The sequence below is a fragment of the Electrophorus electricus genome, chromosome 9, assembly GCF_013358815.1.
Source record: "Electrophorus electricus isolate fEleEle1 chromosome 9, fEleEle1.pri, whole genome shotgun sequence".
NCBI lineage: Eukaryota > Metazoa > Chordata > Actinopteri > Gymnotiformes > Gymnotidae > Electrophorus > Electrophorus electricus.
Window position 1 is genome coordinate 24,142,017 of NC_049543.1, and position 15,000 is coordinate 24,157,016.

General features: G+C 49.8%; 1 protein-coding gene across 4 annotated transcripts in view; it reads left to right on the top strand.

Annotated features, from left to right (window-relative positions):
• The window catches only part of ctnna2 (catenin (cadherin-associated protein), alpha 2), a 307,160-nt gene that overhangs the window by 238,148 nt on the left and 54,012 nt on the right, over positions 1-15,000 (top strand). For 3 of the 4 annotated variants that reach the window (XM_035529725.1, XM_035529726.1, XM_035529727.1), the window contains 2 exons: positions 3,564-3,644; positions 11,832-11,984. In XM_035529725.1, coding sequence (XP_035385618.1) covers positions 3,564-3,644; positions 11,832-11,984 — 234 coding nt within the window. Of the gene's footprint in view, positions 1-3,563; positions 3,645-8,847; positions 9,185-11,831; positions 11,985-15,000 lie in introns of those variants that run through there. The other variant, XM_035529728.1, reaches the window with a different exon arrangement.

Genomic DNA, 15,000 nt, shown 5'->3' on the forward strand with positions numbered 1-15,000 from the left:
TATTACATACTACATACTACATATACATACTTCATATTACATATTACATACTACATATACATATACATACTACATGCTACATATACATACTTCATATTACATATTACATACTGCATATTACACACTACATACTATATATTTCATACTACACACTACATATTACATGCTACATACTACATAATGCAGCGTCCTGTCATACTTCCTGTCATACTGCTAGTAGCTACATGAAACTGGCTTTTCCCACGAGGGTGTCCAACATGTAGAAGTCTAGTCCAGTAGCGCATGCTATCAAACGCCACTTAACTGCATGCGAGTGTATAAATCTCAGGTGGAGAACATAAGCACAACGTAGCAGAAGACAAAAAAATGCCGACATGTTCTCATGCATCGTCAGTATCGATTGCTCAGCTAGATATCCTTGTAATAGACCTGTGAAACCATCTAATCGATTCAGTTCAGCTGGCCATGTACAAGTACGTGTCTTCCATTAGTGTCTTTCCCTCAAGGACCTTTTCGTCATGCGGGTCTGAGGGTCTGCTCAGTGGTCACACATTAAATCTCACATTAGTATGTGGCACAGGGTGGGGGCGTGGCTGGACAGAGGTGCTATACAGTCCCACACCCAGCAGACAAATCCTCAGATCTGAACCTGAGTTCACTCACTCACCTTCTGCTAACCGGTAATGGAAATGCTGATATGTTCTGGTTGGAGATGGTGGGACTGCATACAGAACCTTTCCCACTTCTACGGTGAAGAGCTCATCTCTGTGTCAGTTAATCAAGACAGGCAGGCTGACCACAGACGTGTCCAGGGATGTCATGTCAGGCCAGTCATTTTGTAAGGCTGCTATAACGGACAGTGAAGAGTCACTGGTTTCCATCACATCTGCGTGCAGCCTTGCATGATAAATCTATATTCCCCTCCATAGTTCACATAAGTATTTCTTACATAGGTTAACATATGCAAAGATATCCAAGGTGTGCAAAGAATGTTCATTTTCTTGTGGGTAGAAGCAGATGAATTTATACATTTATAAATTTACACATTTATAAATTCAGAATTGCATATGTTGTCAGTCTTTCCTGGTGTGTTATTGGCATTGTCATTAGGCACCCTCAGAGTTGCAGTGTGGTACACAGTGTGTGTGTGTGTGTGTGTGTGTGTGTGTGTGTGTGTGTGTGTGTGTGTGCGCGCGCGCGTACGTGCACATGTGCCAAATTATCTGGTATGTACACCTCTACCTCTAGCTTGTTAGTGAGCTGTATGGTTTGTGGAGACGTGTGTCAGTGTGGTTTTACCATTTAAAACAACTTTGCGAGGCGTGTGCACACAGCGCAGTTTGATGGCCTGTCACTTCTTTCTTTGTAATGGGAAAACAGTTATGTTTATAGATCAATAGCAAAGAACGCTTCGGAAATGACAGAAAGCATTAACCCCAAGACCTTCTGGGATAGCGGCAGAAAACAGAAGGGACAGCGAGACTCCCCGGCAGTGTGAGGAAACTCGGTACGGAAGACGAGAGCGCTCGGTGGCTTAACAATAATTCTCACTGATTCACGGCAGCAGGACGGTGCTGTAGCACACTGGCTGTTTGATCAGCCGGCTGTCTACAACACTGGTGGAGATGCGGTGATCTCGGCAAACGGGAGAGGGACGAGACACCAGGGGAAGCCCGGGCCAGACAGGAGACTTCCACTGAGACAGCAGCCCCAGGACGGTGCCACAGACAGTTGGGTGTAAGAGGGGAAACTGGGAATCCTTGCTAACCGTCATGAAGGACATTCCTTCCGCGCCGTCCTTTCTCGCGATGGGCCTGATTGCGATTAGTTGTCATCCCGCCCCTTTTTCTCGTCGCGTTCGGTGTTTGGTGCAGTTCGAGCCGCGTAGATGTTGATATCGGCGGTAGCACCGCCGCCAGAAGATGTAGGTGAATCTCAAAGGGCAGTTGCTTAGCAACATGGTAATTCATTCAGCGATTTCGCTCCGAGACTTTTTCCAGTGATTTTTTGCATCTAATGGAGAGTGTGGCTTAAGCAGGTCCGTTTCACTGAGCTGTTCTGGCCGGATCCGCCTTCCCTGGCAGTGATTATGTACTGGTTAGCAGTTCAGTGAGGAGTTGCATATGCGACTTGCGTTTAGAGAAAGGAACGCATGACTGGAGCGCTTTAAACAACATCCTCTGAAGTGGCATGTAAAAAAATCGTTCAGACGGCTAAAAGTAAATGACATTAATGGCTCTGGACATGCTCTGAGCACTCGTCTCGTCCCAGAGAGGACCGGACGCCAGTTCAGAGGCTACTTCTGAATGTCAGTCCTCTTGGTCAACTTTTTAACGTGGACAATTGCAATGCTTGTGTTTTCTTATGCAGAGAGATTATATATAGGTTGTCTGTCCGCAGTCTGTCAACAGGACAGCTGATATCAGGGTTGTTTTTAAAATAGTTTGCACTGCATTTGATGTCATTGTGATAATGAGTAATAACTGTTATTTCTTTCTTCACTGTTTTTTTGCTGCAGCAGCAGAGATAGACATTGCTAGTCAGGAGTTTTACATGGTTTTTTTTATTGCTTTTAGGACACCTTTGAGATTAAACTTAAGATTCTCCAAGCCATATTTTAAAAAATATACAGTCTAAAAAAAAAAGTTTATATGCTTCACCACTGCCCTACAATTTTAGATTTTTGTACTCATGCTTTGAGGTTTTTTTTTTATTTTTATATCTCACTTCCTGGGAAGTGTTCTACTGCTTCAGTCTTGCTGTCCATATTTAATGAGACTCTGTATGAGTGTGTGAGTGTGAATGTTCGAACACTTGCGTGTGTGTGTGTGTGTGTGTGTGTGTGTGTGTGTCTTGGCATGTACGTGTGTGTGCGTCACCCTAGGCCCCAGCTTGGCTGTGGAAAGGGACAGACAGACAGATAAAGGAAGAGAGAGAGCGAGAGAGAGAGGGAGAGAGAGAGCGAGAGAGAGAGAGAGGGAGAGAGAGAGAGAGGGAAGGGACGAGAAATGTGAAGGAGGAGACAGACAATGATTCCTGGGGGCGGTCGTGTGCTTCGAGGGGAGCGTTCTAGCGCCCCCTGAAGGAGCCGGCTGGGAGCGGTCAGGCAGGTCACGGCGCTGGTGCCTCTGCCACATCAGAACCACGGGACAGACGTGTGGCTCCGCCAAGAGCATACGGGGCACCTCCCCTGTTAGCAGAGGCACAGGGGGCCATGTTCCAACTTGCCTGTCCACCATTCAAGTGCTAAGAAAAATTCACTGGCTTCGATCAGTGTTGGCGTCGCACATCTCGCTCCCTCCCAGCCAAACCCATTGACAGGAACGGTCATATGTCTCTGCTGTGGTTTTTGTCGTCTCCTTAAGACTCCTGTACCGGGTGAGGTCGTCTAGCCCTGGACCTACCACTGTTGAAGTCATTGTAAAGTCCACCAGTGGCAAGTTTCCCAGGAAACCACACGGGCTTACAGCAGCACCTGGCTATGAAGTACTGATGCTATATGTATAACACTGAATCTCTCTCTCTCTCTCTCTCTCTCTCTCTCTCTCTCTCTCTCTCTGTAGACGGGTAGGAAAGAGAGGGGAGACCCGCTGAACACCGCCATCGACAAGATGACCAAGAAGACCCGGGACTTGCGCAGACAGGTGACTGGTTTCTATTCCCTTGGCGACACAGTGCTTCTGGCCAAAATGAAGTCATTGTGTTCATCAAAAGTCTTTGTGTGAATTTTTTCTTCCATTTCTGGCCCGGCCTACGATGAGGTAGGCATGGAAACCCAAATCCATCTTCCAGTGGGTCTCTCTTATTTTCACATTATTCTTCATTAAAAGGAGTCAAACCTCTCTGTCTCTGGAGCGTTGTTCTCATCGTTACTGCTTTCCAAAACAGCAGCAGCGGTAAACATCTTGGAACGGCTTTGGGTTTTTTTCCCCAGCTAGATGTCGATTAAAGGAAACAAAGGTTTCCAATGCCAGGCGTAAATCCTTGGTGACTTCCATAATCGCCTGTTGGTTAGTTTCACATAAACTGACACACAAGTCCAGCAGTCACACACGGTGCGATAGCGGATGATGTGTGCCTTAACTTCTACCTCCAACATCTCATACATTCTAACCCCTATTGTCTGCAAAATTGAAAGGACAGATCGTAGAGACTCGGGAAACATTTGAACCTCTGCGCTTGAAATCTCTGCGCTGTATTATCACAAAGATATTAATAGCAACGTCAAGACATCACATATGACGCAAGGCAATGTTCCGCCATTGCAGCGAGTTAACCCAGATACGCCATGCTAGTGTTGTCCGATGTTTTCATCAGGGTTTCAACGCAGATGTGGAAAAATGAATCATGAACCACTTTGATGAACCATTATAATCAGAAATCTCATAAACTCTTACAGTCCATGCTGGTTTATGAAAGTTTATGAAAGTTCCCAAATGAAAATATCAAGGATATTAAACTCCAGTCTTAGGAAGCCACAGATTGAAACTGTTTAGTGATATTTCTGCATTAATTACGCCCAGCACAACCGTTGCTGAGTCCTCCAGGAACTGAACTGAGTTAAGTCCCCTGTCTGATTTCATCTGTGTGAATAAAACGGCTTTCCAGGGGCAAAATGCTGCGCGGCACTTTAAGATCCAGCTGTGCTGCTCTGTGACGCAGAAAGTCGGTCTCAAAGTGTGTTCCTGTCCAAAACAGGAAGCAGAACCTTCAAGGCCCCCCCCAGGGTAACTGATGCCACACCGGGTCGATCTCACATGACTACCAAGTCCAGAGTGAGGTTTCGTAAGAATAAAAGGAGATAGCGGGCTGCCCCAGCTTCTGAAATGAGCTCATCATTTCCCGGCTGCGGGCTGGCCAATGCGATGTTCACATTTCAACACTCCACTGGGGACTGAGAACGATGAGGCGTTTATTTATTTCTTTTTGTAAGCAAGATAAGAGGGCTCGTGTAATCCGACCCGCAGGTCATGCAAAGCCCCGGACGCGTTTCGCCGTTGATCCGCTGTCCTGACTCGCAGAGCACGTCATGTGACTTTTAGAGACTCCGACAACCCAACCTCCCCCTCACTCTCCCCGCACTCTGATGACACGTGTTTACCTCATCGTTGCAACGTCTGAAAACAACACAGCCATTTCTGATGCTGTAACCACAGCACAGAATACAGACAGCAGCTTTACCAAACTCCGGAAAGCTGAACAGTTGTTCTTATCTGCTAGATCAAGTGACACTTTAAATTATTATTAGGCTTTCAGTGCTGAATGGAAAGGGAAGAATGCCGAAGGAGAAACTGGGATGAGTGGTCTGTACAAGATCTCGGGGGGGTTTAGGGAAAAACGCAAGTTCGCTCCGGAAATGTCGGCTGTGTATCCGGAGCGAGACTGTCTGAGACTGTGTGAGCTGAGATTAATCTAGGATTAGTCCTTCCTGATCTCCATTAGTATGACCGGCAAATGACCAGAAATGTCTCACACACGCATGCACGCACGCGCGCACACACACACACACGTCCAGAAATAGCCTCCCTATACTGACATGCTTTATGAATGCAGTCAGCTCCTCTTCTGAAATCCAATTAGAGAGAGTAGTCAGTGTGCCAAGGCCGGCCGTTAAAGCAGGTTACCCAGAAATCCCTCTGTCAGATGCAAACACCGCACACTTGCATATGTAGCAGCGGCCACAGTGCGACACTATGAACGGGGGACGTGAGCATTCGTTGGAACTTCAGATTACAGAACTGCTCTATTTAACGGGATTTTTTTCACTGCAGCACCACAAGACACTGCTAACTGCCTCAGTGTGTCCTGCTCTCTCACACACACACACACATATGAAGTTTCCAGTGCAACACAGACATGGTTCCAGGCAGTTCTAGTGCTACATTTTTTAATCTAGATATCATAGTGACTAAATAAATATCCCATGGTTGTTTGTTTTGATAGACTCTGTCTTTACTCACGTGCAGGTCCAGTAGGGACTGGGTGTTTCTGGTGTGTGTGTGTGTGTGTGTGTGTGTGTGTGTGTGTGTGTGTGTGTGTGTGTGTGTGTGTGCGCGCACCGGTAGATACCACCTTACATAGATGCACACACACACACACACATGACAGAGTCCCCTCTAAACTCCCTGGACTTTCCAGTATCTTATAATTGGAAACCATCTTTTAAAATCTTCACTTCTTTCTGCCGAGGCCATAAATATGATCACGGCATGTTTGAACGTAGTGGCCAAACTCAGCAGTCGTACATCACGCCTCTCATCAAGCCCCCCCCCCCCCCCATGGGCATATTCGCGATGTCGTTCTTGCCACCCCCACAACACCCGCCGTCCCTGACCAACACTGGGAAGGCTGTAAACATCCGACCGCTGTCGGATTAGAAGTCCGCTGTAAAATAAGGGATCTGTTTGCGGATTTGCCCGGGCAAGCGCTTTTAATCCTCTTAAGACGTTTATTTCATTATCTAGCGCTGTTTTACGTGAGGTGTTTACAGTAAAGTGGTTTAAAGGAAATGAAAAGGGTTTGATAGTCATGATTTACCTGCCAGTCTGGCTTCAGTCCATCTGCTCGTCCCACCTGTCACACCTGGTTTCCGACTCGCCACCGGTCACATGACAACGCGGCAGGTTGGGTCATGTGACCCGCAACGAGGTAGTGGGTCTCATGATGCAGCCTGCCTCATTGCTGGTCACGTGACCCAGTCGGATTAAGATAGTTTTTAGTGCTTGAGTGTGTGCTTTAAGAACACCACGAAGAGGGTGCGTGCGTGTGTGTGTGTGTGTGTGTGTGTGTGTGTGTGTGTGTGTGTGTGTGTGTGTGTGTTTCACTCTCATGCACGAGTATGTATTCTCAAACCAGAGTGCATGTCCACACTGAAAATATGAACTGGACATCCACCCAGATCCATTCAAGGTCTCCAAACCTTCCGTCAAACAAACAGAGGGATTGTTATCCCATCTGCACTGTCTCCACGGCAGTGGGCCTCTGGTTTGAGAATCATCTGATGGACAGTCTCAGAATGTTCAGCTGTAGGTGTGCGGAGTCTGTGTGTCGTGGTCCTGGGATCCGGAGAGCCACCCCACAGCCGTCAGACCAGGTGGACTAGAGGGTATAGGGTGTTGTCTTAATGACTGCATGTGCAGTAGACACGAGAAAGAGAGGGAGAACCAGAGAGAGAGAACCAGAGAGAGAGAACCAGAGAGGGAGAACCAGAGAGGGAGAACCAGAGAGAGAGAACCAGAGAGAAAGAACCAGAGAGAAAGAACCAGAGAGGGAGATCACTGTACTGGCTGGAGGATCGTTTTGCATGAATAACCGAGTCTTCATGGTCTGCGTGGCTCTGGTTCTGAGGAGTGCTTCCTCCCAAGCAATTAGCATTGCGTAATCCAGAGTCATTAGTGGTGTCACAGTGAAGCTGAGACCTCCCTGTGTTTACTACCTGTATGCCAGCACCGTGGCCCTCAGCTCACGCTACCACTGGCGCGTGTCCGCAAAAACAACGATGTGTCGAGATATAAAAAGGTCATGTCGGGTGGTCATTTTTATGGCAGGAGTTCTTATCCTGCAGTGGTTTCTCCTAGGTCGAGCTGGCCTCCCACAGGTGGTGTTAGCAGGGTAGAGAAGAGGGTGGTGGTGGTGAAGTGGAATCAAGCAGTCAGAAGGCCAGTCACGACTCCGAGGCCAGCGCAGCTCCTCTGCTCCCAGAAGAGATCTCTGACCGGAAGCCTGAGAGAGAAAGGGAGAGTGAGAGAGAGAGAGCCAGAGAGACGTTGACAGAGAGAAAGGGTGAAAGGGAGAGAGATGTACTGAGAGACTGACAGAGAGAGAGAGAGAGAGAGAGAGGGAGGGGTGGAAGGGTGGGCGAGAGAGGAGCGACATACAGACAGAAAAAGCCTGAGAACCGTAAACGTGGAGCACAGAGAACACTGATTGCCGGATTGGCTATGAAAATATTGCCTCAAACGTGATGATCCAGATGTTTTGAAGCTTGATGAATAGACGTAATTGAGAAGAGGGGGCTGATGGGTTCAGGCCGCTGGCCCTAAACGCGGCTCCTGCGCGCGCAATTAGTCTTCCCCAGACGCACATCCACTTACCCGCCGGAGCCGCACCATGTGTTCAAAGACCCGTCGCCAGGGATTCTGATAAACGCATGCACCCCCACCGCCCAGCCTCTTTCCCGACGTGCCTTTGATTGACAGCCGACTCGAGGACAAGCTTCCGGTGACATGCAGCTTTCTTAGCATATGTTTCTCAGTGTTCTGTCTATCGCTCTCTCTCACTCTCTCTCTCTCTCTCTCTCTCTCTCTCTCTCTGTCACGCTTTCTTTCTCTCTTCTCTGAAAGAAGTTATAAAAAAAACTCATTCTGCTCTTTGGAGAACATAATTTCTGCCGCTCTCTGTGGCTTTTATCTGTAATTATGAAGGTGAACTCAACTATTTCCCCATGCTGAGAACTGACTCCTCTCGGTGCCTTTAACACCCAGGATGGTGAAAGAGAGAACGCCCCCCTGCCTCTGCGGCGCTCTCATTCCCACGTCCAGTGTCTCTGGCCGAACCCTCATTCGAACGGCCAAGGCCGAGATATGGCAGGCAGTGAGGGCTGCACCTCATCACAACAGCTGTCTCTCTTCTCCCTGGGCGGTGAGGTAATGCAGCTGGTAGTGTTTTGATTGGGAGCGCTCCAGATCCCAAGCACAGATAAGCTCTCTAGCTGGCTGGCCGCCATGACAGAGCAGCATGACTGCAGGACGCTGGCAGGACCTCAATCTGTCATGCCTCCAAGCCTGATAACCCCCACCCTCCTTCAACTCCCCTTCACCGCTCCCTGTCTCCGGTCCCATTATGGATCCGCGAAACGCTCTCGCGTGGCCGGCCGGCGTTCGCTGATAAGTCTGGAGACTCCGAGCCGGCATCACCCTCGCGCACGTGGGCGAAGATTTGTGCTTCAACTTTAGACTGAACTGTTTCTGCGACCGTGCGCGTCTGTGGTATACGGCAGCTGTCTCGGTGAACGTGTGCTTCCAGACAGTCAGGGAGCGCCCGGCACTCGATCATCTACATCCGACAACACTCAGACGTTGATCCCTGCGAACTGCGCCACGCGCTAATTGCTCGGCTGTGAGCCCGTGACGTCTGTGACGGGCCCTGGCGAGCCCACGACACATCACAGGGTCTCCAGAACCCGGTAAGCTGTATCCGGTCATCTGCGCTATTGTTGGGAGACGTGTCTCCAGGACTCGTCTCTCCAGGACTGAGGCTCTCCAAACCCCCTCTTAACTCTGCTGGCCGTTCTGCTCCTGCCGAGAGATCGTTAGAGGGGAGGTTATACGATCCAAACAGTTTAGACAGACGACAGCAAGATCAAGCGGCCACACCTCCAGCCTAACCTCCCCCTGCCTCCCTCTCTCTCTTCATCCCTCTCTCTTCATCCCTCTCTCTTTCTCTCTCTCTCTCCCACTACTCGCTCCCCCCCGCTTCCTTCCTGCGCACACTGTTGCCGATATCAGAAATGAGCGCTCTTGCTTGGTTTGGATTTGCTTGGTTTTGCATTTGGCTGTTTTGCTTAGCCACACCCATGCACGCCTGTCTCCGCCCTCATCGCACCTAATGTTTAAATAAGAAACATTCGGCTCTTCCTGTTGCTATCTGTCCAGAATAGCAGATAAGCCATTGGGAAAGGGGACCTGAATGTAAGATTACGAATCCTTTGAGAAACTGGAGCACCCGCGCCGGCCCCGCCCCCTCACCCACAGCCCCGCCCCCTCACCCACAGCCCCGCCCCCATCACCTCCCAGCCCTTCCTTCCAGAATTGCGTGTTCGTGATTTTGTCGAACCTTCAGCGCCATTGAACTGCTAAAACTGGAAAACAAACTAAAAGGGCAGCGATGACTGGAGAGCAAGTCGACATCGAATGTATAACACGCGGTATTAGCAGCCACACCCGCAACTCTGTGTAGGGAAGGCAAAGTCGCTTTTAGAGGCCATGCAGCGTTCACGACAGTCTCTTCGATAATGGCTTCCGTGTCTGAGCACAAGCGTAATTCTTAGCACACATTTTCCTATAAAAAAGCAAATTTGCCAGAGTTTAGTATTATCTCTGAAGATGGTATGATTCTTTCCTTTTCAGTGTTAGTCTTTCAAGCTTTAGTTATACAGAGAGAGAGAGAGAGAGAGAGAGAGGAAAGAGATTCCTAGCAACAATCCCTACATGTCTTTAACAAAAACCAAATCAGGTATTTTTGTTTTGGGAACTTGGAAGGGCCTTTATAATGAGAGACTGAGGCCAGCGACACTTGTAGGATCCGGCCAAGCGCATGCAGGTGAGGCTGTTTGCAACGGCCACGCCTTGTGGCCCTGTTCATTATCGCTTCACTTTGAAACCAGCACTGGTGGCCTGTGCGGTTCCTCCCCCTCACAGCGGGGCCCTTACGTTTGGAGCAGAGATCCGTCTTATCGCGTTTCCTTCCCAACGGGCCGAGCAGACCGAAGCTCTCGTCCGGTGCGGCGGACCAAGGGAATGCAGGACAGAGGCTGAAATGAACCGGACATGCAGAGGCAGATGGATGGCATACCGGCGCTCATGAGGAGGGGATACTGCAGCTGGGTCAGGACAGGGAGGGTCGAGGGGTTGGGGCTGATGAAACAAACCCCACCGAGGTGCCATCATGTGTGAAGATCCAGTCATGTGCATATTAACCGCCCGTGACCGCCGCGTTATCTGTTCCGCAGGTGCGACAAGTCTCCTGCCACTCGTCACGGCCAGCATAGGGAGGTTTTCCTAAATCCCAGTCCAACCCCACCCCCACCCCAAGACAAGTGCACATCTTTCCTTGAAGGTTATTACACATGCCGCCAATGTTTATTAACACGTTTCGAATTGGATTATCGACACGCGGGGGTATGGATCATTATCTGTGAAGTGTGCTCGGCTTTCTGAAGTCATCGTCCAGGCGACCGAGAAGCCACTGGTGGGAGAGGATCGCATCGGGCCCCCCGTGCTTGCGCGCGTGTGTGTGCGTGTGTGCCCTTCCCTCGCGCACTTCCCCTAGCCTGCAGTTAAGGGCCCTTCCTGTTGAAAGCCTTCCGTTGGAAACTTCCCGGCAAGCTATAATTCATCGTTACCATCTCGCTATCCTAACTCTTTGGGCTGTTTTAATTGGCCTGGGTACTGTACATGCACGCTCGACTGGCTGGTAATTAGCTCCGGTTCAGAGTCTTTGGCATTGTCTATCAGCGGCTTGTCGTCTTGCGAGCCCTCCCTCGAGAACTTTCTGGAATAATGTTTCCTCCGTCTGTGATTATGACTGATGCTGACCACAGGATCTGCGCCGGCCCATGGCACTAAGAGAGCGATTTTCTCACCAGTTGCATCACTCCTCCTGCGCTAATGCTTCCGCAAATGCGAGAACAACAGTTTGTGGCTTTGGGATGACTTTGCTATTCTGGAATAAAGCGGTGACTAAAATGTGTGTGCATGCCTGGAGCCTTGAGCACTTCCAGAGAAGGCACCTCGTGCTAAACTAAAGGGTTGCCGTTGGCCGAAGACGCGCGAGGGTTTAGTGTGACGAGCTAGCTTCCTTGGACAGCCCTAGTGCCCGTTTAATAGAGTTTATGGCAATTTTGGGATGAACAATCCTTCATAAATACATCTATTAGGCCCAAGGTTTGGACACTGTAAAGCTGACAGTTTATCACCAAGCTGTTTTGCAGGAGGAAATCGGATTTCAGGTCCGTGTGTGTACTAATGTTCTTTTTTCTTTTTTTCTCTTTTTCTTTCTCTTGGTCTCTCTCAATGTCTGTCCCTCTCTGTCTCTGTCTGTCTCCGCTGCAGCTGAGGAAGGCCGTGATGGACCACATCTCCGACTCCTTCCTGGAGACCAACGTGCCCCTGCTTGTCCTCATCGAAGCGGCCAAGAGCGGCAACGAGAAGGAGGTGAAGGAGTATGCGCAAGTGTTTCGCGAGCACGCCAACAAGCTGGTGGAGGTGAGTCCCAGAGTACCGCGAGACGTGACCACAGAAACGGCTCCCCACAGCTCAGGTAGGCGGCTCCCAGCGCCCCCCTCCCCCTCCCATTCCATGACACCTCTGTCCTCAGCTGAATCCTCCGGGAGACAGACGGCAGGCTTAAGGAGAGGCACGATGCTTATCTGGGCCGGCGCGGCCGATATGTCGGCCCCCTGAAAGGCCTGCCGATAACACGCACCCCACCGAGGACATACTCACAGCGCCGCCCGCCTGCCTGTTTTATCCACTGTCAGATGTGTGCGTGCGTATTCTCGGCATGTCTCTCGCTCTATCACTTCCCCTCTCCGAGGCTTACACGGACGCGCATTCGCGCCGAGCCGGGAAGACGGATATTCCTGAACTCTTAGGCTTTGTCAAACAAAATGTATCTCCGCTGTTCTGTCGGAGTAAAAAGGAGCTCCGCCAGCTAGCCGTGCACACCCTGCTGTTTCATTGCAGAGGGATCGATACCAGCCACTGTTCTCCACTGGGGTCAAGGTGCTTCATGACACCACTGGCTGGGCCAGAATCTGTGATGTAATGTCTGCAGTAGGGACATGCTGTTAATCTTGTACCGCACCATGGAGAAAGACTACAAATACTGTTTATCATAACAGCTCATTCTCTCTCTCTCTCTCTCTCTCTCTCTCTCTCTCTCTCTCTCTCTCTCTCTCTCTCTGTTTATCTACCCCCCTGCTCTCCCTCCTTTGAACTCCCTCAATTCAAACTCACATAAACGTTTAGCTAGGCCTTCCGGATCCAGACGATTCCGGACGATCCTGCCTGCTGTTTCCTTGCATTGGTCTCTCCTGTATTCCTAAGCAGCATTCGAGCCGAGCGATTTTCGGGTCGTGCCCTTTTTATCTCTGCGTCTTCCCCCGGCTCCTGGAACGTCTTAACGGCCGTGCCTAGGCTGGCTTAGTTTCCCTAAAATTGCATAAATGGTTTCCTGAAGCATATCTCTGCTTTTTTAATAGTCATAAGCGTCTGGGCTCATGTGCTGGGTTTTGGCAAGGCAAAGAGGATGAAGGTGCAATCTTGAGTGGGCCCCAACCTGCTTGGCCCTCGCTAGCCCCGGTGGGGGGCAGAGGGTTCTCGGGAGGATGGCTGTCGGAAGGGTGTCGGTTCTGGATGCGCATACACGTTTGCGTCATTTTCCCAAATGCTGCTTGGACTGTGGAAGCGGTGGCTGCAGAGATGGTTGAGTTCTGAGCGGAAAGCCCCACACTCAGAACAGGACCGATTTGAGGCGGTCGTGCCTTTCGCATGCTCAGATGAACGGAACGGCATCGTCATCTTCACGGGGCCTTCCTTAGCGCACAGCAAAGGTCGGAGGTGATGACCTCAATAACGTGGTCCAGTCTGTGATCAGCGACGGCCTTGCGGCTCTGTCTCCTAACCTTGTCTGCCTCTGTCGCCCAGACCCTGAAAAACGGGGCAAGGTTCGTAATTACTGGATGGGTTTTATTAGCAGAGGGAGGAGGAAGAGAGAGACAGAGCGAGAAAAGGAGAGAGGGACGGGGAAAAGAAGGAGAAAGGATAAGGTAGAGAGTGAGACAGAGAAAAGGAGGAAAAATAGAAGAAGAGAGAAGAGAAGAAGGGAAACTGGACAGACAGAGAAATAGACAGAGCGAGACTAGACGGGGAGAGACCTGGGAGGATGGGGAAATATTTATGATGTGGATTATTTGACCTTAATTAGCCACGATTACCCTGGAGGCTGGAGATACATTAATAAAAACATTACTCACTACCACTTCTTCACCTATGATTCCCCTCCGCTAGTGCCACGGTCGCCTAGCACCCCTGTCACATCTTCTTTGTTTTGGTTTGTCCCCTCTTTGGGTTTTCCACGTCATGTGTTGATGGCACCTGTTTGTAGTTTGCCTTTGTTAGTCTGTCTAGGGCTTAGCCGGGTGTTTCTTGGCTAGTTGCTGGTCATTGGTCAGATTTGGTGCTGGTCTTTGTGTGTTATCTCTTTGTGCCTAGCCCATGTTTTTTACATTGTTCCAGTTTTTGTTCCCTGTTCCGTGTTCGGTCATCTTAGTTAGCGTGAATCCCAAGGAGCAGCATTCAGTGTGTGCATGTGTGCACGATGGGAAGTGTTTTGTTGTGTTTATGTATGGAACCGGTTATTGGATTTCATTCTACCTACTTTTTCAGTGATATTAATTTGTTCGTGTGATTACTGTTGTAGGAAGTTCATCAGCGGTGAGTTCTATTGAGTGGTTTTGTTTTTGATGGAGGCAGACACAGTTAGCTTGTTTCTTAGTTTTGTACTCTGCTCGCGTTTCGTTGTCTGGCTTCCCTGGCTTGTGGACCCTGATCCCTTCTAATAAGTCCGTGGACCTGTCCTCAATAAATCTCACTTTTCTTGGCATTAGCGTCCGCTTAAGTATCGCTCTGCGTTACAGAATGACTGGCCTACTAAGGACGCAGAGAGAGAGCGTGACTCTGGTGCGTGGTTCTTCCGTCGGGACAAAACTACAGCTGTTTCTAAGCAGTGCAAGTTAGCTACATCCCAACGCCAGCAAGACAAAGACATCAAATTCCCGAGTGCTGTGGGTACATGTGCGTGTCATCACTCATGGAAAGCCTCAAGGGATATTTCCGTTTAAGCACATTTTAGCGATGAGACCCCGGGTAAGCGCTATGAGTCTTCCCGTCTTGATCAGTGCTACAGGGAAAAGCAATCCGTGGCGGCAGAAGTGAGTACACGGAAGGAACATTCAGGAAACCCATTTCTCGGTGCTTGGTTAGCTCTCAAGTGCCACTGTGAACTTCCTGTAGCCTGTGTGGGCCTTGGGAGCTGCCAGGAGGGGTCTGTTTCTGTTCCACCACATACATGTCCCAACATTGTGGATGCCAACCGGCCTGATCCAGTTTCCAGTGTTGGGGAAGTCACCCAGCCTGTTCCTGATGCCCACGCCCAGCGGTGAGCATGTTCCCCTGGTGGTCCCGCCAATGTCCTGACCTGTTCCTGTGGCCGTCTCGC